This window comes from Patagioenas fasciata, chromosome 19, assembly GCF_037038585.1.
Source record: "Patagioenas fasciata isolate bPatFas1 chromosome 19, bPatFas1.hap1, whole genome shotgun sequence".
Taxonomy (NCBI): Eukaryota; Metazoa; Chordata; class Aves; order Columbiformes; family Columbidae; genus Patagioenas; species Patagioenas fasciata.
This window is the reverse complement of record NC_092538.1, coordinates 12,637,398-12,660,657: the sequence shown is the minus strand read 5'-3', so window position 1 is coordinate 12,660,657 and position 23,260 is coordinate 12,637,398. Positions and strand designations below refer to the sequence as shown.

At 48.0% G+C, this 23,260-nt stretch overlaps 3 protein-coding genes across 4 annotated transcripts in view; 1 reads left to right on the top strand and 2 right to left on the bottom strand.

Moving 5' to 3' along the window:
• The window catches only part of NF1 (neurofibromin 1), a 69,328-nt gene that overhangs the window by 19,943 nt on the left and 26,125 nt on the right, over nt 1-23,260 (top strand). Inside the window, exons 23-36 of one of the 2 annotated variants that reach the window (XM_065852984.2) lie at nt 218-340; nt 779-862; nt 1,212-1,328; nt 1,819-2,000; nt 2,106-2,317; nt 2,947-3,108; nt 4,117-4,220; nt 5,101-5,236; nt 8,432-8,494; nt 10,595-10,753; nt 11,162-11,259; nt 11,387-11,533; nt 11,904-12,050; nt 12,345-12,455. In XM_065852984.2, the coding sequence (XP_065709056.1) occupies nt 218-340; nt 779-862; nt 1,212-1,328; nt 1,819-2,000; nt 2,106-2,317; nt 2,947-3,108; nt 4,117-4,220; nt 5,101-5,236; nt 8,432-8,494; nt 10,595-10,753; nt 11,162-11,259; nt 11,387-11,533; nt 11,904-12,050; nt 12,345-12,455 (1,845 nt within the window). The remainder of the gene's footprint in view (nt 1-217; nt 341-778; nt 863-1,211; nt 1,329-1,818; nt 2,001-2,105; nt 2,318-2,946; nt 3,109-4,116; nt 4,221-5,100; nt 5,237-8,431; nt 8,495-10,594; nt 10,754-11,161; nt 11,260-11,386; nt 11,534-11,903; nt 12,051-12,344; nt 12,456-23,260) is intronic. The other variant, XM_065852986.2, reaches the window with a different exon arrangement.
• OMG (oligodendrocyte myelin glycoprotein) lies at nt 16,278-19,706 on the bottom strand. Its single transcript, XM_065853245.2, has 2 exons — nt 18,458-19,706; nt 16,278-17,717 (listed from the first exon to the last, which is right to left on the bottom strand). Exon 2 carries the CDS (start codon nt 17,709-17,711, stop codon nt 16,395-16,397), a length of 1,317 nt encoding a protein of 438 aa, XP_065709317.1. The 5' UTR covers nt 17,712-17,717; nt 18,458-19,706; the 3' UTR covers nt 16,278-16,394.
• Nucleotides 19,757-23,252, bottom strand: EVI2B (ecotropic viral integration site 2B). The gene is made up of 2 exons (XM_065853357.2): nt 21,927-23,252; nt 19,757-21,171 (listed from the first exon to the last, which is right to left on the bottom strand). Exon 2 carries the CDS (start codon nt 21,138-21,140, stop codon nt 20,268-20,270), a length of 873 nt encoding a protein of 290 aa, XP_065709429.1. The 5' UTR covers nt 21,141-21,171; nt 21,927-23,252; the 3' UTR covers nt 19,757-20,267.

The following is a 23,260-nucleotide window of genomic DNA, read 5'->3' as shown; positions in this document are numbered from 1 at the left end:
AGCAGCTGAAGGGCAGATTTCTGTTCAGTTTTATACTCATAGAAACTTTTTTGGCCAGGAGAGATTTGGTACTGAAAAGCAGGTGGTGCAGACTGGGTTAACCCGTTGGCACGGGGCCGGGTCAGCCAGGGCGCGGGTCCGTGGGCTGACGAGGTTCGTCAGATGTGCGGCCCTGTTGTGTGTAGCATGTAATTCATCTTCCTGCCTTTTTCTTCAGGTATGTGCGTGTGCTTGGGAATCTGGTACATGCAATTCAGATAAAAACCAAGCTCTGTCAGTTAGTAGAAGTAATGATGGAAAGGAGAGACGACCTCTCCTTTTGCCAAGAAATGAAATTTAGGTGAGTGTTGCATTGCGTAACTTCTCGGGTGGGTTAATGTGAACAAGTGTCATTTGGTTTGGTTATGTGTTTAAAAATAACCCCCAAACTGTCTCACACCAGTATTCCTGGTATAGGGTCCATACCCCCATCTTTATCTGCAGACTCATTTAGAGCCCGGTGCTGCATTAAAATTGTATTGTGCTTGTGGGGATACTATACACGTAAAAATGTGTGTGGTACCGACCAGGGACATTACTTGGTATCACAAAATTAGTTCACTTCTTACACTGAAATGGTAATAATTACGAGTGATGCCAACAGCAGTGAGTGTGTGTGTGGGAAGGGCTATTGAACACCAAAACCAACCCCCAAACAACAGCCAACCGAGCAAAAACATCAACAAAACCCACCCAAACAAACCCCCATGGGCTAACGCAATGTATCCATACGTAACAGGAACAAAATGGTGGAGTATTTGACAGACTGGGTTATGGGAACATCTAATCAAGCAACAGATGAGGATGTGAAATGCTTGACAAGGTAAGAAAGAATATTCTGAAGCTGTTTCTGCAGTTTTGGTGAGCGACAGCGGAGTTGTGTTTAATGCATTACAGTGTTGAATTGATACCTGTGTCGGTGGGTTGTTTTGTGACAAATTTGATGTACACTTGTCCTCAGGAAATCGGTTGGCTGAACCTGTCCCAGCCGTGTAAAAGCTGTTTCCTGGTGGACAGAACTTCACTAGAATTACTTTTAGAAAAAAACCTGGTTTTGCCGTGCAGTTGGACACCTGAGGAGAAGGGGTTTGGTACTGGATGGGAAAGGTGTCGGGGAGGAGACGCTGATTCTGCTGAGCCGAGTCAGAGCTGCTCGCGACTTTCTTTTTCAGAGACTTGGACCAGGCGAGTATGGAAGCCGTGGTCTCGCTGCTCGCGGGGCTGCCACTGCAACCCGAAGAAGGAGATGGTGTCGAGTTGATGGAAGCGAAATCTCAGCTATTTCTTAAGTAAATAGTGACTTTTAACTGTTTTTCTATACAATTACTCTAAGTAGATGCACCATATGACTTTTGCAAACTATGGTTGGTTTGAGGAAACTTGCACGCAAATTTCAGGACTGCCTTCTGGTGGTTACAGCACAAGTGAAAATTTGGACTGTGCTACAGGAAATGTCACTTGGGGGAGTCATGAGATTGTTTGGGAGGTTTATTTTGTATTTGCTCCTGTATGCAAATCTTTACAGGCAGTTTCACTTACCCAAGTCACAGAATCACAGAATGGACTGGGTTGGAAAAGCCCTCAGAGATCATCCAGTCCAACCCTTGGTCCAACTCCAGTCCATGGACCAGATCATGGCACTAAGTGCCATGGCCAATCTCAGTTTACAAACCTCCAGGACCAGTGAGTCCAGCACCTCCCTGGGCAGCCATTCCAACGCTGACCACTCTCTCTGCAAAGAGTTGCATATCATATCTATTTGTCTTTCTTTTTCGTTAGATATTTCACACTGTTCATGAACCTTCTCAATGACTGTAGTGAAGTTGAAGATGAAAGCGCGCAAACGGGCGGCAGGAAGCGTGGGATGTCTCGCCGACTCGCTTCACTGCGGCACTGCACCGTCCTCGCCATGTCCAACTTACTCAATGCGAACGTGGACAGCGGGCTTATGCACTCAATAGGTAAAGCACTTAGAGATAAAGGTGCAGAAATGAGTACATAACGAAGACATTGGTGTTTAACTTATGTTTACAGCTTCCTTAGTAGCTCTGGGTTTTTTTAATCAGGCTTGGGCTATCATAAAGACCTCCAAACAAGAGCTACGTTTATGGAAGTGCTCACCAAGATCCTGCAGCAGGGAACAGAGTTCGATACGTTGGCAGAAACGGTGCTGGCGGACCGGTTCGAGAGGCTGGTGGAGCTGGTGACCATGATGGGTGACCAGGGGGAGCTCCCCATTGCCATGGCTTTAGCCAACGTGGTGCCTTGTTCTCAGTGGGTGAGTTGGTTCATGCCGTTTATTAACTATGTTGTTTCAAAATGTTAAGACTTGCAGTAAAAACCAGCGCAAGCGTGAAGGGTGTAACAGCAGTCTGCCAGACAGAGCAGACCTACTGCCCATGAGAGCTGGCCCTTCTCCATATGTTCTTGAAAAGTGTACTGAGTCTAGTTGTCAGAGAGCTTGATTATAAGCTGCGCTTTTACAGTCATGTTTTAGTTAATATCGGGGAATAATTTTGGATGTAGTTATTGACGTAAGTGCGTGTGTTTGGCCTGGTTATTTATCGTGAATTGTGTGTAGTTGTAAAGCAGACAAACAGAACTGTATTTGCTCCTCTGGATTTTAGTGAGATGAGCTGGGCTTTGTCATAGAGCAGAGTAACTGCTCATCTGTCTGGACTAACCACTATGGATTTGTGGGACTGGGTGTTGTGGGGCAGATTTGTAGATAAGGAATAGCATAGGAAAGATATAAAGAGAGATTGTATGTGCTTAATTCAGTATTTACATGCAAGACTCCATAGCAAATTTGAAGTATTAGTACAAACTGCTCAGTACTTCTGTGATAACTCTTGACATGCTTTGGGTCGCTGCCGGTCAGATTAATGTCTCTTTGCTTCTTTCAAGGATGAGCTCGCTCGCGTGCTGGTCACTCTCTTTGACTCCCGGCACCTGCTCTACCAGCTGCTCTGGAACATGTTCTCGAAGGAGGTGGAGCTGGCGGACTCCATGCAGACGCTCTTCCGAGGAAACAGCCTAGCCAGCAAAATCATGACTTTCTGTTTCAAGGTGTGTTGTCTGCTCCTCCTCTCTGCTACAAATCACTCCAATAACAGAAAAAGTTTAATATAAAAATACAAAACTACCAGTCTATGGTGTTAAGCGCTTGAGTGTTTGAGTTAGTTGAAAATAATGCAGAGTTGCCTTTGGGTCTGGGTCTAAGTTAGTCTCAGCTCTCATGTCTGTTAAGTTTAGGGAGTTTTGCTTTTATTTGAAGTGAGCCTTGTAGATCTCTTATGCTCACGCCCAACTGAAAAATACAAATCCCTCTGGAGCAATCTTTTGCCAGCTCTTCATGGCTCAACCGGTTTGGCTTCAGCTTGCAATGGGCGCTCTGGAATGGCTCCGGGGCAGTAAACGGGTCATGTTGCCGCTCTGTGTGTCCTGTGCTGTTAAAGAACAAAACCTGTCGCAGTAACAAAAATGTTTCAAGTTCTGTAGATTTCAACCAAGATCAGTAGTCATTTAGTAAGCATAGCTGAGCTGGTACAAAGAGCTTAACGTCTGTAAAAGCTTTAGTTCTCCTGAAGTCCTTTCCTTCTCCTTCAGTCATAGCAGAGGTCTGTACCCTTCTGACTAGCTGAGCTGTAGGAGCGATTCTGGGGCCGACACCAGCTTGAAGGCTCTTTCTGATGGTCCTTTTGTAACCAGCGATTTGAGGATGGGAGGCAAAGTCCAAGGTTTCGTTTGTGCGTCCATTTCAGTGTAGAAAGTTGTGTACAGACACGGAGCGTTGGGTGAGCGTGCTGCAAGAAAGAATCTCCTTTGGTTATCGTGATTATTGAAGTGACCTGTAGTTTTCTCTAAATTGGAGATGAATTTAAATACTCAGAAATTGATCACAGTTATGTTTTAGAAATGAGACTGTAGTATAGAAAGGCCAGTGTTACAGAAATCTGGCTTATGTCAAAAGAAGTCAAGTGTTTTCAGGCTCTCTTAACACTTAGAGGATTTCGGAGCATTCCCGTGAGCTGCTGTGTTAATCTTGCCACCCATTCTGATTTTCTTTCGGCACAGGTGTATGGTGCTACGTATTTGCAGAAGCTTTTGGAACCTCTGTTAAGGACTGTGATCACGTCCCCTGAATGGCAGCATGTTAGCTTTGAGGTGGATCCAACAAGGTTTGAGATTCAACGGGGGGGAAGCAAATGTATTTGTTTGTGAACACGATTCCCAGTGTTTGTAAATGTAATAGGATTCCTTTTTCCTTGTTGCAAATACTTCTCTCATACTTTCGTACTTTTCCACTCCTCCCTTTGCCAGACCCATTAATTGTATCTGCAATCCTTATATGCAGGGAGGATTGTCCAGCACAGCGAGATGAGTTTTGCTGCATGTCCTCTAAGCCCTGAGAGAGTAAGGAAGGTAGAGAGCTCTTGCAGGACCTCTTTCCTACTTGCTACTTCGTACTTCTGTGTAGGCCGCTAATGTGGGGATGGCCAGCAGTGCCAGAAGGCATCTGCTTTAAGTCATTGATTAATCACAGAAGCGAGATGGAATGCGTGCATGTTGTGTGTAATTATTTTGCTTGAGTTCCTCTTACTTCCCTTCAAGACTTGGATTTAGTAGCTGTTGTTCTGTTGCTTTCAATTATCTCTAACTCTTAAAAGACAAATACTTGAAGTTTTTCTAAGTAGCTTACCAAAAGACAGGCCTTCTTTTGAATAGTTTAACTCTGAAATACCAGTGTCTACCTCAAAAATTCCTTTCAGAGCAACTATCAAACTGATAACTGCATTATCAGTTGGAATTATGTATGTGTGTGTTTGTCTGGAATGGCGTGAGAGAGCCCCGCTTACGCTGTCTGTTTCTGAGATTTACGTGGCCTCATATTCGTAATTTACAGGGTTTAAAATATTGATGGAAACTTTTATCTAAAAGATCATAAGTATTTCCGTAAGATTTCTATTGACCCTGGGAAATAAGGTTACTGCCGAACATGTAAGTACAGTTGGCATCGTTCATCTGATTGCCGGTCATACATGTATGGCTCTGTTTCAGGCTGGAGCCCGCAGAAAGCCTTGAGGAGAACCAGCGGAGTCTCTTGCAAATGACAGAGAAGTTTTTTCATGCAATCATTAACTCCTCCTCGGAGTTCCCCCCGCAGCTGCGCAGCGTGTGCCACTGTCTGTACCAGGTACGCCTGCGGCGCTCGCCCGCCCCGAGACGTCGGGCTTGGCTCTTGCGGTGCTCCAACTGCGGAGCTTGGTCCAGTAGTGGATGCATAGTGGGCATTTCTTAAAGACTTTGTTCAGATCTTTGTTGAATAACAGGAATCTAAACATAAGGACTGAATGGTGATTTAAGACTTGCGTTTGCAATCAGGAGGTGACTAAACATTATTTTTTTAAGGAGTTGAATCACAGCTAGGAACTGTAGAAACTGAGACCTAATAAAGCAGCGGTTATCTCTGCTTTACATCTCTATGGGAGACTAAAGACCAAGCAGGGAGGTGGTGATTGTACTTGCTTCTGTCGGTTCATCCCTCTATAGGGAGGGCAGGGGAATCACTGCTGGCCTGAGAGAAAGCAAAACCGCATTGGGTATAGAAACAGCGCGCTTGTTTGCTCTTTATACAGGACCAATTCCCTCAGAAATAAAGTTAGTTAATTCTCTAGAAGTCTTCCAGATCGTGCCTTTGATAAACATCAACTTTGTGAATGGAGTAGCTGCTTGTGCAGGTACTGACTCGGGATAGTTGTTCTCTGCGTAAAAATAGAGGCAATTTCTTCAAGAGCATTTCTCTCTGAAGTAAATTTTTCCAAAACTTGCCTGTGAAATGTATTATTCAGGTTGGTGCTCCAGGAATATCAGTTAGTTGTCCAGTACAGGTGGATACAATCTTACACTTTCTGCCTTTGGCAGGAAAGCAGGTTACAAGGTGCTCCTGGGAAACACCTGTATGGGCCTCAGTGGACCACAGGACTTAAAACCCTAAATGTTAGAAACTGTGTGTTGAAGCTGAGTATAATGGAAGGAAAGAGACATAAAAATGCTGTTGGCTGTATTTGGTGTGAGACCCGTGCACGGCCGAGCGCTTGAGCTGGCGTCTCCGTTAAGTGCTCTGGAAGAGCTGTTGGCTTTTCAGCTGAGGAGTAGAAATCTCAGGTCCCAAGTAAAGCAAGAAAAGCAGATATTCTGAGCCGTGTGCACTAATGATGAGTGGTGAAGAATTCCATGTGGTGTGGCCTAGTCCTGTTACTGCAGTGGGTGCTGTGTTAGCGACTGCGGCAGCTGCTGCGGTTCCCGAGCACGGTGCGGGGCAGGCGCTGGAGCGGGGCCTGCAGGCCGCCGGCTCCGGTTGGCGCCTGCCCCGTGTTGTGTTTGGTTTTTAGTGTGAAATGAGGAGGTCAAGCTGGTTTTCCTCAAGTTCAAGTGGTCGTGGTCTCGCAAAGGTTGGCTGGGACAGTATTTAAGTGTCACTGAAAGTGTTTCTCTGCAAACCGCTTTTAATTCCTACAAGAGACGGGATTACTAAACGCACTCCCCAGCGGGCATTGCCAGAGATCCTGCTGTGGAAGGATGGAGTCGATTGGCTTTGCTCTTGGCTTTTCATTCTTTAGTAACAAGGACAATTTGTTCCTGGAAGAGGTGATTTACTGGCATATATGCAAATGGGGTTAAGTGATGCTCAGCTTCAACATTTACTATTTTACTGCTTCTAGTAACACATACATTTGTGTGCAAATGTTTGTTCATCACAAATAGTGTAATAACTCATTCTGTACGTTCAAATTCCAGAGAGTTTTGAAGAGTGTCTGAAAGAAAGTACAATTGAAAGCTGGATTTGGGGAGGTGTTAATCCTTTTTTATCATAAGAACCAAATAGGTGATTTTTATAAGGTAACTCCATGTGTTATAAGGTGAACGTGTCCCATCCCAAACAGTGGTGCCGCTGAGACTGAGTCTGCAGTGGCTTTTTATGCTTTGAGTTCTAAAGTAAATGTGCGTGCCAGAAGTACTGACCAGTGTGCTGCTCTGGAAATGATGTGTAGCCGAGGTTCATCACCGTAGCAGCGTTACGGAAACGGTGTGTTTAGTTGGCTATCGGGTCTAGGCTGGCCGGCCTTTCTGTTGCCAGAACGGGGCCCACATGAAGGGTTTTCATCCCGAACCGTCCTCCGGTGGCGGGTTCACCCTTGCTCATGTCAGGTAATGTATCTTCAGGAGTGATGGGGGTCACAGACGAGCCTGATCAAAGTAACTCACGAACACATTGTGCTACCTCATGAGAAACATCCATGGTGTTTCTTAGTGAAGAGGTGGAAATCTGACTTGCTTTAAACGCAATATTCCGGTGAGTGGAGTGTGCGTGTGACTGCTTCCAGAGAGGCTATGCCAAGTCAGGAATTGGGCAGGGGCACCGTTGGTTAATATTGATGGGTCCTGCACAAGCTTGAACTATTTAAATGTAGCTCGGTGAGCAGAGCAGCTTTTGCTGGCTCGGGGGGGTGTTGGTGTGGTTGTGGTTTGGTTTGGTTTCTCTTTGGCCTCTGTCCCGCTGCGGCCTGCGGTGCTGCGGCTCCCGAGCGGCTCCGGTGCCAGCCGGGTGGCTCCGGGCTCTCGGCGCTGCTCGTTTGCTGTCACAGCCAATCCGAAGGATGTGGGGTTGAGCTCCGAGGCCAAAATGTCCCTGCACAGGGAGCGGGCACGCGGCTGATGGGCCGGAGCCCTGCCCGAGGCGTGAGAGGATGGGACGCTTCGCGGTGGGCCCCTTTGCGTTTACGTGAAATGCAGGAATAAGCGCAATCAAGTCAGTATCTTGATTGGAAATCCAGAAGAAAGTCCTGGAGACCCGCTAGGCTGCTCCTTCCTTTTTCCGCAGAGTCCTGTGGCAGCGTTCAGCTCTCCAGGGTGACAGGGTGGTTCCCAGCTCTAACTAACTCGGACACACAGAGAAACATTGGGAAGATTTCAAACTCTAAATTTATTTTAAAAGTCTTATGTATTTCAGAGGTATAACACTTGACTGTTCTTACTAACAAAATTATTTAGGGATGGTGAAATACATTTGAAAGCTGAATACACCACTGAAAGCCCAATATTGTACGTCATGAGCACAGTAGTGTGGTTTGACTTTTAATCTAGCCAGAAATAGTAGAAATGATTGAAATGCAACATTTGCTTGGTTTGTATTTAGTGCTTTGTAAATAAGATGTAATACAACTGTGGAATGAAAACTCCATCATCAGCCTTTAGTTTATATACTTCATTTTCTGTTGGTTATGTTTGTTACATTTTACTGTGTAGTTTATGTACAAGTCAACATTGGTTTTTTGTTGCTGTATGTAGTTGGTGCTGTGACCTGTTTGTGCTCATCTCTGTTCTGTAGGCAACTTGCCACTCTCTACTGAATAAAGCTACCGTAAAAGAAAAAAAGGAAAACAAAAAATCAGTAAGTTTGGAGCCTTTTTATTAGCCATTTCTTTCAAAGCACAACAGAAATCTCTTGCTGTTTGTTCGAAACATCTTCACTTCAGTCTATTTGACCTCACTGTAAAATCATTCTACTAATTCTGGCACAAAATAGCTTTCATTTCAATTAACACTGGAATTAAGTTATATTTAAAATATTCTCTGTGTGCCTATTCGAGTAAACCAAAGACGTTTTAACCTTACTGCTCAGTGTTTAATGCTCTGACTCCTCTGCCCTTGCCACCATCTTCCAATTTAAAAAATGCGGACCAGAAATGTTTTCTTTGCTTTTGGGGCAAATCTGAGTGTTCAGCTTTTGTACTCCGGCAGGTAACCGGCTTGGCTTGCAGCCGGGGGGAGAGTAACTGATAGAGTGGGTGCTCAAACGAACAACGGCTCCTGTGGCTTCTTCTGATACATTTTCTTTTGTTTGCCTTTGACTAAGCACTAAAGTTTGGTACTTGTGCTCTGTCTCCTGAGAAGAGCGGGTTTGTTGCTTTCCGCAGGCGGCTGTTGAAGCGCTGGGCTGTAGGCTGTGTGGGGGTGTAGGCTGTGTGGGGGTGTAGGCTGTGTGGGGGTGTAGGCTGTGTGGGGGTGTAGGCTGTGTGGGGGTGTAGGCTGTGTGGGGGTGTCATTGGCCATGGGACTGTGATCCTGTGCTGTGGCAGTGACCTCAAAACAGAAGGTGTGAGCAAAACAGAGGCAGAATGGAAATTTACGCTGTTATTAAGCACTCCCTTATTTTCTGCTGTAATCACCTTTAACCGCAAAATCCGTGCGCAAAGCAGTGTTTCACGAGGCAGTAGGATCAGTAATGGCATCGCAAGGTAACCAAATGAAGTCGCTACTGACCCAGTGATTCCTGACACATTATCTGTGCGCTACTGGCTTTGTCTGTTTCAAGCAGCATGATGGGAGATCGAACTAATTATGTTTTCAATTACTTTAGTAAAATGGAGTTTGTTTGGTTTCGATTTATTTTAAACAATATAACTTTAAATACGAAGTTTGCTAATTTTATTCTGTGAAAAGGGAGAATTTGACTTGTTTTATTAACTCTTCTTACTCTTAATGAGATATACATACAGATAGTAAATCCTTACGGAACCACATGTAGCATATTTAAGAACTTTATTTTTGTCAGGGAGTTTTATCTCTAACTTTTCCTAGTGAAGTGAAGGATACCCAGAGAGCAGACTGTCCTCTTAGGAATACAGAGTGGGTTTCCTGAAAAGAAGGGAGATTTATGTTTTCTCACAACGTTTTAGAATATTTTGTAGCTAGCAAAGAGCAATGTTCTCAATGGGTAGTTTGCAGATCCCGCTGGTGACTTGGGGCGGCGTCCATGGGCAGAGCTGGCCGCTCCGCTCCGGCTCGGTTGCTCGTTCCCCCTCTGTCAAATCTGTCGAGCTGCGATGGTTCGGAGGAGCATTTCTTCAAATAGCTCCTTCCCACAAATTTAAAATGACTTGTCAAACTTCACAGCGGAAGTCTTATTGCTGGAGGGGCTCTTGTGTTCAGTAGTGAACTTGGGAGTACACAAACGGGAGAGCCACTTGTTTTGGAAGAAAGGTCTGCGCTCAGTGCTCACCGACTCCCAAATGTGCTCTCGAGTCTGTGTGCATGAGTTACCCTGGCAGGACAGGGGGTGCCCAGGAGAGCAGGAGCACAGGGGGTGCCCAGGAGAGCAGGAGCACAGGGGGTGCCCAGGAGAGCAGGAGCACAGGGGGTGCCCAGGAGAGCAGGAGCACGGGGGTGTCCGGCAGAGCAGGAGCACAGGGGGTGCCCAGGAGAGCAGGAGCACAGGGGGCGTCCGGCAGAGCAGGAGCACAGGGGGCGTCCGGCAGAGCAGGAGCACAGGGGGCGTCCGGCAGAGCAGGAGCTGGGGGTGCCCAGCAGAGGAGCATGGGGGGGTGCCCGGCAGCCCTGGCCCTGGCCGGCAGTTCCTGGCTGCCTCTCCTGTGTCTTGAGCTTGGCGTGGAAAAGATGCTTAACGCTGGCTTGCCATGCGAGGCTTTGCTCAGCTCACTTGCTCTTGTCTTTAACGCAAACATATTGTTTATAACTCTCGACCTCGCAGGTTGTCAGCCAGCGCTTCCCTCAGAACAGCATCGGAGCGGTCGGGAGCGCCATGTTCCTGCGGTTCATCAACCCCGCCATCGTCTCCCCGTACGAGGCGGGGATTTTGGATAAAAAGCCTCCGCCGCGAATTGAGAGGGGACTGAAACTGATGTCAAAGGTGAATCGCTAAATACTTTTTATTTGCCCGTATTATGTGTTCTACCTGATTTAGAAATGTTCTTTGACTTGTATGGGAAAATGTAGTTGAACTTTTGTATTTTTTTGTAGCAACCATCACCTAACACTTAATGAATAGTGCGTTGGAAAGACAATTTATTTTCCTGGCCTAAACCCAAATAAAGTTTGTAAATACACGAAGTCATTTTCTAGTGTTTAGAAGGATGTGATGTGAAGGGCAATATTTTGAAAGTGAACATGTTTTGAATTGGTTGGCTTGTTGGCCTCTTTTTTGTCTTGAGATTTCACAACAAGTTAACGTGAATGTTTCTGGCAGTGAAATTACACTGGCTACCATAACAGTGAGTACATTAAATCTTTGTGTCTTCACCATCTTTTTATCATTCAGATACTTCAGAGTATTGCCAACCACGTCCTCTTTACAAAAGAAGAACATATGCGGCCTTTCAATGATTTTGTGAAGAGCAATTTTGACGCAGCGCGGAGGTAGGTCCTGCGGACCCCGGGTGCCGCGCGTGCAGGGGAGCGCGGACCCTTCCCAGCCGTCCCCTCCGCACCGCGGCCGCTCGCGTTTCCCCGGCACGCTGATGGGTGTTCTGGTCTCGAACTCCAGGTTTTTCCTGGATATCGCATCTGACTGCCCCGCCAGCGACACGGTCAATCACAGCCTGTCCTTCATCAGCGACGGCAACGTCCTGGCCCTGCACCGCCTGCTGTGGAACAACCAGGAGAAGATCGGCCAGTACCTCTCCAGCAACAGGTACGGCTGCGCAGGCGTCGCCAGGAAGGGAATCAGTTGCTGATGGGAAATGAACTTTTGGAAATACTTTCAGATGCTTTTGTTGTTATTATTGAGAAGAATATCTCGGCTTAAAAGCCTTATGTTTGGAAACTTTTGTCTTATTGACGAGCGTTATTGGGAACATGCCCAACATGTTTGCTGCCAGCCTGTTGTGCAAGTGGACAGTTGCCTTACCTCTTGTAAAAAACTTTCTATGCATAACAAACGTCTTCCTTATTTCATTGTTGAAGTCTTTTTTAAATTTTAAAAAAGAAAACCCAGCCTGTTCAAGGTCAGGAAGCGTGGTTTACCAAGTAAAGAAGGGCTTGAGCGTGATGTGCTGTTCTAGGGACCACAAGGCTGTTGGAAGACGACCTTTCGACAAGATGGCCACTCTGCTCGCCTACCTGGGCCCTCCGGAGCACAAACCCGTGGCAGACACCCACTGGTCCAGCCTAAATCTCACTAGCTCCAAATTTGAGGAGTTCATGACAAGGTAATGAGGCTGTCGTGGTTTCTAGACTGTGGCATGTAAGGAAATCTAAGTAGTTATTAAGACTCCAGCTTCCCTTTTGAAGAGGAGTTTAAAAGACTGGGTCTGCATATACTTTTTAGGTTTTTGAGTAGATTTTAACTCTAAAAATTAAATGGAGAGCCAGAGATGGCAGTAATGTTTGATTTAACAAAGGTGCGGGATTGAGCAAACTTAATTCTTTCATTGAAAGATGCAAACAAAGAGGGTTTGGGTTATTGTATTTTACGGTGTTGATGTCTGTGTACTGCTTTTCAGGCATCAGGTGCACGAGAAAGAGGAGTTCAAAGCACTGAAAACATTGAATATTTTCTACCAAGCCGGGACATCAAAAGCTGGCAATCCTGTTTTCTACTACATCGCTCGGCGGTAAGGAATCTTTCACCTTCCTGTCTGAAATAAACACATCAGATATATAAGAAAGGGACACCAAAGTTGTAACAGATGAGACTCAGCAAATAGTTCATTTGACAAGTTTTGGTGATGGTATTTTTTAATTGAGTTGTTTCCTGAGTCAGAACTGTCATAGCTTTTCCACCCAGGAGTATGTGAGTATCTGTGGAAATGTAGCTAAACTTATACAATTATACAATGTTTTTCAAAAAGGTTGGGATCTGTTGAAATACCACTAAAGCAGTACGAAGAGCAAATGTTGACATGGGAACTTTGCAGGAGACTGGGTTTTCCGGGAAGATTTAAGTCTTCCCTACTGCGGAAAGTAGGAATTCACAGCAATGAGTAACGGGCTGCACTGCTGAGGGATTCGGCAGGAATACCCCAAGATCAATATTTGTTTATAGGCAAATAAGGCACAATTCTCTCTTAAAAATAAATAACTAAACAAAATAGGGATTTTCCTTATATTCATGTTGGCAGTTGTAAAGCTGAAAACCGGGTGTTTTGGTGTGGTTCTTGAGTAACCGCACTGCAAGATCCATGGAGCTGAGTGTGTTCAGCCCAGTTTCCATAGCAATCGCGTTCCTCACTGGGAACCGTTCCTGCTCTGTGTAAGCAAAGGAGATTCGTGGTCTTTGTGCCCGCGAGCAGGTGCGGTCGCAGCCCGGCCGGGAGGAGCGGCTGAGGCTGTGGCACTTGGCGCCGGTGTCACCGCGCGGTGCGGCCACCGCCGGCGTGGTGTGAGTGTCCTGATTTGGTTTCTTTTCTTTTTTTCCGGTAGTTTGGGATCTTGTTGCTAGGGCATTGTTGAGTCATTGCACTGGTACATCTGGATCCGTTGATATTCATCTTGTGCTGTGAAATTGAATCCCTTCTGTCATTTTTCTCTACGTTTTGTTTCCTGGGCAACAACCCAACTTCTGAAGCCACCGCTCTTCTGGTTTTCATCCCTACACGGTTCCTAAAATAAAAATATTGATCTTGAAGAACTGCCATGGAGTTTTAAAGCTGATATCCAAATAATGAATAGGAATACAGACCTCTGAGTTATTGCTGCAGGCCGCAGCTGTGCTTGCAGCAAGTCTGAGCTCTCAAAAGCAACCAGATCTCTACTGCAAGGTGTGCCAGACCTTTTGGGGGTATTTAGAATAGTGGCCTGAAATGCTAAATAGTTATTTCGGAACAAAGAATTTCTCGGAGGGTGGATAATTCTATATTTATCATGGACCAAATGACCAGCGTGTTTAAAACAACCCCGGCGATACTGCCGTGTTCACATCCGTGCCTATCGTTTTATTTCGACTTCAGTGCACTGTTGCCAAGCAACAGGTGCACAGCTCCCACGTTTCCCTGCCTCCTCCTCACTCCCTTACCAACTCATTTCTCTCCAGAGAAGCACAGGGCGAGCTGGCCTTGGGGCTGCCCTGAGCGCGGTGTGAGCGCGCGGCCCCGGCCCCGGCCCCGTCCCCGTCCCTGCCCGGCGCTGGGCACGGCCGCTGCTCCGCAGCCCCTTCTGCCTTCGGGTTCTAATTCTTTTTTTGGTTGTTTCCTGATTTCCCAGTCCTGTACATGAATTTCGAACACTCCACAACCCCATTTCCACTTCCCGGCTTTCATGAGAATGCTGAAGTCTTTGAAGTCTGGGTAGCAAGTCATTCAGTGTGGGGACTTAGAGTCTTCCCCCAGCAAACTCTGGCAAACAGTGTTTTTCGTGGGGTTGCTGTTCACCGAATGCTCTCATTAGAGGTGAAACATTCTCAGAGCATTTACAGTTGATTCCACGTAGGTTTTTTGCGTCCGGTAGAATTTGGCATCCTGTATTGAATTCTTCGGCAAAGACGCCTGTAGTGTTTGCGCAGTTTCCGCAGCCCGGGCGGCTCCGTCCCAGCACCGCGGGTTGTGGTCCCCGTCTGCTGGGAGCGAAGCTGCTTTCGGCTGTGTGGGATGGAACCGCCTGAGCGAGAGGGTCCGTGGAAACACCCCGTTCTGCACACCGGAGGTTGATGCTGTCAGTGCGAATGCTCTGAGTGGCCAAAGAGGGGCAGGCAGGGCCGGTTTTAATACAGGGAGGAAGAGCTGCCTTGCCTAGCGGAGAGAAACGCCAGAGGGATTTACAGGTTCTAAAGGGTAGGAAGGGGAAGGGAAGGCTCTATGTTACTGTTATCAGCTCATTAATAAACAATATTAGGGATGCATCAGTATCAAAATAATATAATTTGATTTAATAATAAATTTCCCCTGTAAGACGTGAAGATTGAACCAAAGGCCTCTTTGAAATAGGCTTGCATAATACAACATTATCTGATCAGTGATATCACTGTGCTTATTTGAAAAGAAGCACTGCCACCAATTTGGTTCAATACAAACATAACTTTATTTTTACTGAAATGCCAATGAAATAACTGTACAAATTCGTTGTGCAACATTTACTGTTAGAAACGAAAACAAACGTCCGGTTGTAGAAATCCTGTTTGCAGTTGGGAAGTGGTGGTGTCTGTGGTGGCGGTGGAGCGGGCGCTCCAGCCCTGGCCGAGCCCGCGCTCCAGGCTCCGCGGGAGCTTCGCTGGCTTTGCAGCACCTTCGTGCTACAGTAACGAGAAATTAAACAGCCTGAAATGAGTGGAAAATATTCTATAGAGATTTGTAATATTAAGTGAATAATACTTTTCAATTAACTTGTTCTTCAGTTTTCATTTCATGCTGTTTGCAAAACTTCATCTGTAGTATATCAGGTACCTTGGCCACATAACTTCGCTATTTTCCTAGAGAGGACAGAACCATGCGTGCGACTGTCGCTGCTCGCTGGTGGCGCAGGTGCCGAGGAGAATTGCGTTCATGCTCGCCCTATAAAGCACAGATTTGGGCATGTTCAATGCCATGGACTGAATTCAGTCTTAAGTCACAAGATTCAAGGATTGTTCCAGTGACAGCTTGACAACTAATCGCTTCATTGATCTTTTACGTAACTTGCCTTAGAAATTGGCTGATATTTCATTTTACTGGTCAAACAGTAGTATTTTGATACGTTCTGGCCGACGTGCGATATTCTTTTAAGCAATATATATTAACACTTCAGATTTTTGGATGTCGCTTGAGATAAATGAATTGCGTTACACCGGCTGGTGTAGGTAGCTCCCTGTTGCTGGAGCACGTCATGGCATTGAACATCTTGTGTTTGCCTCTGCTTTTATCTTTGTTAATATGGAGAGTGAGCAGTAACTCGCCCGTGGTCTCTAAGCCGAGACGGAGCGCAAAGAGCTGTCGCCGCCTCTTTTCCCGTGCTGAATTTGCACCCTGTTGCAGTTTACACCCTCTTAGCAGACATCATGGCATTGTCGTATTGAATTCCTAAATTCAAAACTCTTGTTCTTCGTATTTAAAATATCCTAATACATATGAAGCAAACATAGATACACATGCTAGCGATTTTTCTCAGGAATAACTTCTGCGTAGTGAAACAGCCAGCTTTAGTTCCTTTATTTTCCCCCTCCCTTTTGCGTGTCGTCACAGCTTACAGGGAATCTGCTGCTATGTTACAAGAATTGCTCCCTGGCAAGTCAAGCAAGACAATGCAGATATGATACAGGCCTTCTATTTTTTCCAGTTGTTTAATGACAAAATCATACATAAAATCAGTACTTAAAATGCTGATGCTTTATTCTGTGCAAGTAAAATTAAAAATTTAAATACAAAATAAGCACATTTTAAAAACCAAACTCATAGGTTAGTTTTACTCAATTAAGACATTAAAATAAGTAGCAGCTTAGTATCAAGACATTAGTGTGCACTTGTTGTTGTCTTTAGATCAGTGTCTGAACTTTGAATTTCTTGTATTTAGATTCGTTACCTGACCTGGATGTCTCAGCTCCACCCGAGTATCACAGGAGTGAGCTCAGTACCTCTCCCAAGCCCTTAGGCAATGCGCATCGCCACTGCCTTGAGCACCACAGCGTACACCAGACAGATCTCGCGGGTGCTTGCTCGGGAGGGCACGCGGGTGTTGGCGACACTCGTCGTGGATTCCTCTTTCCGTAAGGTAGCAGTTGTGCTTCGAGGCAGCCGGGAGTAGTTTGTGGGCACTCCGCTGGTGATGCTCAGGGTCATGGGGGTGGTGGCCGGGGCCGTGGGGCGCGCCAGGCTGGCGTTGGCACCGCCGGGGGCTTGGAGGTGGATGGTGTGCGTGGCTGCTGCCTCCTGAGAACCCACCGCCCCGCTCGGGGCCTCCGGGTACAGCAGCAGCGCTCGGTCGGTGCTGGCGAGCAGCACGGTTTGGCTGAAGGTCGCCAAGCTAGAAACCTCCTTAGCTTTGAATTGTTTATGCATTTTTGCCAGTTTGCTCGGTTCGGTCGCCGCTGGAGAAGCAGCTTTGTCTGCTGCCTTCACCCCTTTGATGACGGGGCCGGGGTCTGTGGCCGCGGGAGCCGCGGGCGCTGGCGTGGCCTCTGCCCACAGCACGTCGTGCGCAGCACAGGGAGCCCCCACCACGTCGGCAGCGGTGCCCCGCACCCATCTCAGCAAGTACGGGATGTTTTGTGCGTCGCTGCAGGCCCAGGGGTTGTTGTACAGCGTTATGAGCTGCAGCTGGAAGAGCTGGTCAAAAGCCTTGTCGGGAACGTACGTGAACTTGTTGTTGTGCAGGTAGAGGCTTGTAAGGCGGTGCAGTCTCAGCAGCGTTCCTGGAAGTATCTGGGACAAGAAGTTACTGGATAGATCCACCGTCTCGATGTTGTAGGGCATGTTGGTTGGAACTGTCCAAAGTTTGTTGCTGCTGAGATTGAGAAACTTGAGACTGCTCAGCGTGTTGTTGATCAGAACAGCTCTCTCCACCATATTCCTGGAAACATCCAGCACTCTGAGGTTCCACTGGTAAGCTGTGTCGAGCTTCTGAAGAACTTTAATGTTGTTGTTTATGGCGTATAATTCCCATAAGGACTTGGGCAGATGAGCAGGAACATTCTTGAGCCAATTATTTGAAATATCAAGGGTCCTCAAATTGGTGAATCTCGTTAGCTGATGATCGAGATCTACGAACTGGTTAAAGGACAGGTTTAAATAGGTGATGTTGTCTTGGAGTCCGTGTGGCAGTACAGTGAAGTTCCTGCCTGAGCAGTCCACGTTCCTGTCGTTTCCTGAGCATGTACAGGCAGAAGGACAAACACCCAGAGCGGTGGGTGTGAAACACAGAAGGACCAGCAGACAGGTAGACGTATTCAGTATCTGGTATTCCATTGCTGCCTGGAAATAAATAGATCACAACGACACCCTTTAAATCCGTGCAATCTATTTTACGTCTCTGTAAGGGTTGTCTCTGCAATGACCACTTGCAGGAGAAATTAAGTAAAAATATCAATAAACCCCTTTGTGGCACGGTCCTTTTTAGAATTGTTCAAGAGAGACTTCACAAAGCTCCCTTCAGAGCCTGTCATGTAGTCTGGCAGAATGAGGCTTGTTTTTTCATCTCCCTTTCCCCCTCCAGCTCAAATGAGGGCTTTCTTCCGAAAACGCAAGTCTCTTCCAAACGTTATACAATGTCTGCTTTTTGTTTTTAGTGTTTTCAAGCCTATATTATGTTTGGAATAATGTGGTCTTTTATACCGGATGAAAAAATGGCTGTCAACTGGATCTGCTTTACAAATCTCTGCAGCAATGTAGCAATCCCCCCCCATACATGTATGCTATTTGCTTAAGTAGGATCAGTTCAAACACATCTTAAATCATTAAGAATTTAGTCTGAAACCCAAATTCCACGATCACACTAACATGCACAGTGTTATTTTTCCTTGTTATAGTGCTAATTACATTCTCAAAGCTGGTAAACATGTGTTTGAAAGCTGAATTAATGTTAGTAAAAAATCTCTGACACTGCAGCAAATTTCTGGTGCAAGCATCTGTCATCAACTGATAATTTCCTTCTTATTTCTGTCTCTAATTTTATAGTGGGTTTTTGTGGTGAAAACCAAACCCCACAAACTTACCGTAGTCTCTCCTGCAGTATCAGCACCTCATTTCTGTGCGAGATGGAGGCGTAGAGGTCGTCTGGTCCTGGAGAGCGGCTCCGGTTGCTGGCGGAGCCTGCGCTGGCTCCCGAGCTGCATCGCCTGCCGCTCGCCGGCGCTGCAGCCACCTGATCTGCCGGGCCGTGCCTGCCGGGCACTGCGGCGCCGGAGCCGCCTCCACTCGCTGCCAGCCCGCGCAGCGCCGCGGAGCTGGGCTTTTCAACGTGAACCGCTCAGCTTCTCCCTGGCTGCCTTTTACGGTCTGTGAATGCATCGAAACACAGGGTGCCCGCTCGCCTGCAGGAGCAGCGCCGAGCGCCGGTGCTGTTGGAGCCCGAGCTTTGAATCCATTTGAATGTTCCTACTTAAAAAGTCAGGTTGTGTTCTTTTTTACCTTCGATTAACCTCTCCTCCTGTAATAAAGGTTCATGCTAATTTAGGATTCCTACCTTAAACTTCTTAAAGCTACACTGCCAGAATATATTTTCATTATTTTAAAAGACTCCCTTTTTTGCCCCTCAGGTAAGGCTGTCACTATATCGTCACATACAGTATAGCTCAGCTTTTAGGACGTTACAGACTAGTGAAAGTGCACAACTAATTTTGCTAATTATTTGCTTGGGTGTTCTACAAACTGTTTCTGTTTTATCTATAAAAATCAAAAGTGTTTAGGTAGAAGAAAGCCCTTTGTACTCCCGGCATTCGGAGCCGTTTCAGCTCTTAGTGACCACTCTATTGACTGTTTGCTTGCACCTTTCTCTGCGGTACCAAGCAAAGTGTGAAGTGACTGCAGGTTTTGCACCAGCAAATGTTTTGGCAATATTTGATCTAAAGGAAACCTCACAGCCGTTAGTAACGACACCTGCGGTCTGTCGGGGGCGTCTCGGGTACCTGTCATCCTTGGTACCACGTTGTGTGCAGTCGCCTGTAGGAAATGGGCCTGTGTGCAAAGGATGCTATGTGTGCGTGTTGCGGCATTTAGACTTGGGCTTGAATTCAGAGCTTTGCATCTGAGCAGATCCTCGGTTGTGCCTTAAGTGACCAAAACATCTCTGAATTAGAAAGCTTTATTAAAATGGGCATGAATTCATTGCATTCAGTTGTGCAGCCCAGCAGAACAGTGTGCGGAGCTCTCAGCCCTCTGCGGCTGCGCTGGTGTCGCTGCAGGGCCTGGCGTGCGCATCCCGGCACACACGGGCGTGCGCATCCCGGCACACACGGGCGTGCGCATCCCGGCACACACGGGCGTGCGCATCCCGGCACACACGGGCGTGCGCATCCCGGCACACACGGGCGTGCGCATCCCGGCACACACGGGCGTGCGCATCCCGGCACACACGGGCGTGCACATCCCGGCGTGCACATCCCGGCACACACGGGCGTGCACATCCCGGCGTGCACATCCCGGCACACACAGGTGTGCACATCCTGGCACACACGGGCGTGCACATCCCAGCGTGCACATCCCGGCACACACAGGTGTGCACATCCCGGTGTGCACACCCCAGCCTGTGCATCCCGGCACACACAGGTGTGTGCTGTTTGCTGTGGTCTCCAGAAGCCGGGTCGCTAGTTACAGGTAACTGGTGAGCACAACCCAGGTTGGATTTCGAAATGATTTGTGTCAGGCAGAAGCAGGTTGTTCCCTTTTGTGAAAGCTCAAGTTACAAAACCCTGGGGAAATGCCCGTGCTGTGGTCTCGCTGTTCTTGCCTGCATCAGCTTCTTCTTTTTTTAGTTGTTTGAAGAACAGTTCACTTAAGAAAAAAGTGAAGTAGCAGTTTTGCCGTCTACAAAGGGAGTTGTGGCTGTGGCAGCTGGGGCGGTGGCTCGTGCATCTCTTGGCTTGGTGACTCGGGTGGCGGGGGCAGCGGTTCCTCTGGTCCCGAGTGGCACTCCTGGCCCTCGCTGGGCTCAGGACCGTGGTCCTCAGCGGGGTCCCTGAGCCAGTCTGGTGGAGGTGGCAGGTCTGGGGACTCAGGGGCCACAAGGGCAGCGCAGGAGCTGGGTGCCCCGGTCAGGGGTTCCGAGGTGGGTGCCCCAGTTAGGGGTTCCGAGCAGGGTACCCCAGTTAGGGGTTCCGAGCTGGGTGCCCCAGTTGGGGGTTCCGAGCAGGGCAGTGGGTCGGCGCTGGGCCGGGGAGCGCTGGCTCCGGAGCAGCTGGGGGGCTTCTCTGGTGCAGTGGGGTCCTGCTGTGAGTTTGTGTCCTGTTTCAGTTTCCAAGGCAGCATAAATAAAACCGATGAGCGCTTGGTAGGCTGGTCAGGGTCCATGAAGACGTCTGGTGTGTCTCCGTCTGCAAACGGAGAGCGCCCTGCCCAGTTGGAATCAGCCGGAACTGGCCTCTTGCAGCATTTCCACAGCACGATTATAAGAATGGCTATTAGCATACTGGTCAAAATGATGCCAATGATGAGAGCTGCCACCCAGCTGCTGTCGCTGGGCTCCGGGGACGCCTCGGGGAACGGGGCTGCTGCCGTGACCCCAGCCTTGGCTAAAATCAGCCCCGTTTCTTGCCGTGGGTGCGGAGGAGCTCTGTCCTCGCTGGCACTGCTGGTGTCCGCGTTCCTCCTGCTCATGGCAGCCTGCAGGGGCAGCGCTGCCGAAAGGGACTTCCAGATTTCTCCATAGAACAGAACCAGGGTGACTTGGTTTCCGACCATTTTCCTGCAGCCTCTTTAGATCTGTCCTGTCCTGGAGCAGGGATGAAATACAACGTATGAGCTTCAAAACTGCTTTTGCTGTGCAGTTACGCTTGACTGACTCCAGACAATTTTATGTTAATACTGTAATAGTGAAAATAATATCAGACTCAGTGTTTGAAATTCCCTGTCTGTTCCCATTCCATGATGAGCAGGTTTGTCACCGACTTTACAAACAACAGGCAGATTTTCAACACTATTGATCGTTCTAATTAAGAGACTCTGAAGAGAATGTCTTGCTTATTAAGACCTTTTTTCACCTTATCAGAAAAAAGCATCAGCAGAGAAGTCCGGAGTGTTTCAAAATACCAACTTTGATCACTCATGTAAATGGTTGTGGACCGGGAACAAAATATGAACTGCTCCCAGCAGTATTGACAAACAGGGTTGGCGAGAGTAAGGAAAATCGGTTGGTTTTGATAGAAATAAGCTGAGAGCTAAGTAAAAGTCTCTTTCCGTTTCTCTTAAACCCTTATTTCCTGTTATTGCCTCTCTGCAGCAGTTAAGGGTAAAAATCATTCAATTTAACTTTTTTCTGCTCCTCTTTTCAAAATACGGTCAATTAATACTTAGATACAGCGTTTGTGATAGTTCATCATAACAACACCAAATGCGTTTGGAACCCCAATACTTTTAAGATGCAGACATTCAATGAGAGCTTTGAACAGCCTCTCAAGTCAAGACGTACAGCATTTCAAATCAAATAATGCAAATACAGAGCCTTTCCCCCCGGAAGCTGGCTCTTACCTGCACATTTGTGTTCCACCAGCCAGCAGCTGTTCCTGGTCCGCAGCCCCGGGCAGGCGGCCCGGCCGGGGTGGAGGTGCAGGCAGCTCCTTCCGTGGGGCAGGAGGAGCTTCCACAGCCTCTTCTGTGGGGCAGGAGGAGCTTCCACAGCCGGTTCTGTGGGGCAGGAGGAGCTTCCACAGCCTGTTCTGTGGGGCAGGAGGAGCTTCCACAGCCTGTTCTGTGGGGCAGGAGGAGCTTCCACAGCCCGTTCCATGGGGCAGGAGGAGCTTCCACAGCCCGTTCCGTGGGGCAGGAGGAGCTTCCACAGCCCGTTCCGTGGGGCAGGAGGAGCTTCCACAGCCCGTTCCGTGGGGCAGGAGGAGCTTCCACAGCCCGTTCCGTGGGGCAGGAGGAGCTTCCACAGCCCGTTCCGTGGGGCAGGAGGAGCTTCCACCGCCCGGCTGCAGGAAGCGGCAGTGAGATCAGTGACTTATTGCACAGCCTCGTGCTCTGGGAGCAAACTTCTCAGCTCTGTTTGTATAGAACCCAGATCTTTAAACGTTTGTGGCTTTTCTCCGGTATGTGTGCGTTATGTAGAAATTCATGGATACTTGTTTGCCTCTTTCTTGGGAATAGTTCTAGTTAATTCTGTGTGAGTCAAAACTTAGGCAGGTTGGGACTGGGTTTGGGTCTCGCTGAGGGTTCCGTAGCAGGGTGGGTTTGCTGTCCCGAGCGCTGGTGGAGCCGCAGCCCCCGGCTGGGTGCAGGGGGTCACAGAAAGCCGTCCGAGCACAGGGTGCCCTGCTCACACGTCTTTGTTTGCGTAGTTACGTTGAAAGGCAGATCGGTACAGATTTTGCCCTGTGCCCCTGCTGTCCGTGTCGCTGTTGGTCTGGCCCTCGCTGCCGTCGTTACCGGCGCCGTGCTCTCCGAGCAGCTCTGTCTGGCCCTGCCCACACCATTGGTGTAACCCAAACTACTTTCTTTGGTCTTCTTGAGCATTTTCGCCTAGCAGGGCTGCCCGGTGGAAGGAAACGCTGTCACCGTCCCGGCTCTGAGCAGCGTGCGCCAGCTCGGATTCTCGCCTTTGTGCTCTCAGATTCTTTTTTAGCGCTTGCACCGCCTGTGCTGTTGCCTCGTATGCTCGTGGTCATTTTGGGGAAGGAAAAGGCAGCTGCAATGCAGCATCCCCAGCCCTGCCCTTGGCTGGCTTTGGCCCCGGAGTGAGATGTCCTCAGCTCGTGTCCCCTCAGTACCAGGTTGCCATCGCCAATCTGTCGCGGTTCACCCTAACTCTTCCTGGCCTTTCTCCTCACGTTTTACAATGCCTGATGTAATCCCCTGTCCTCCCG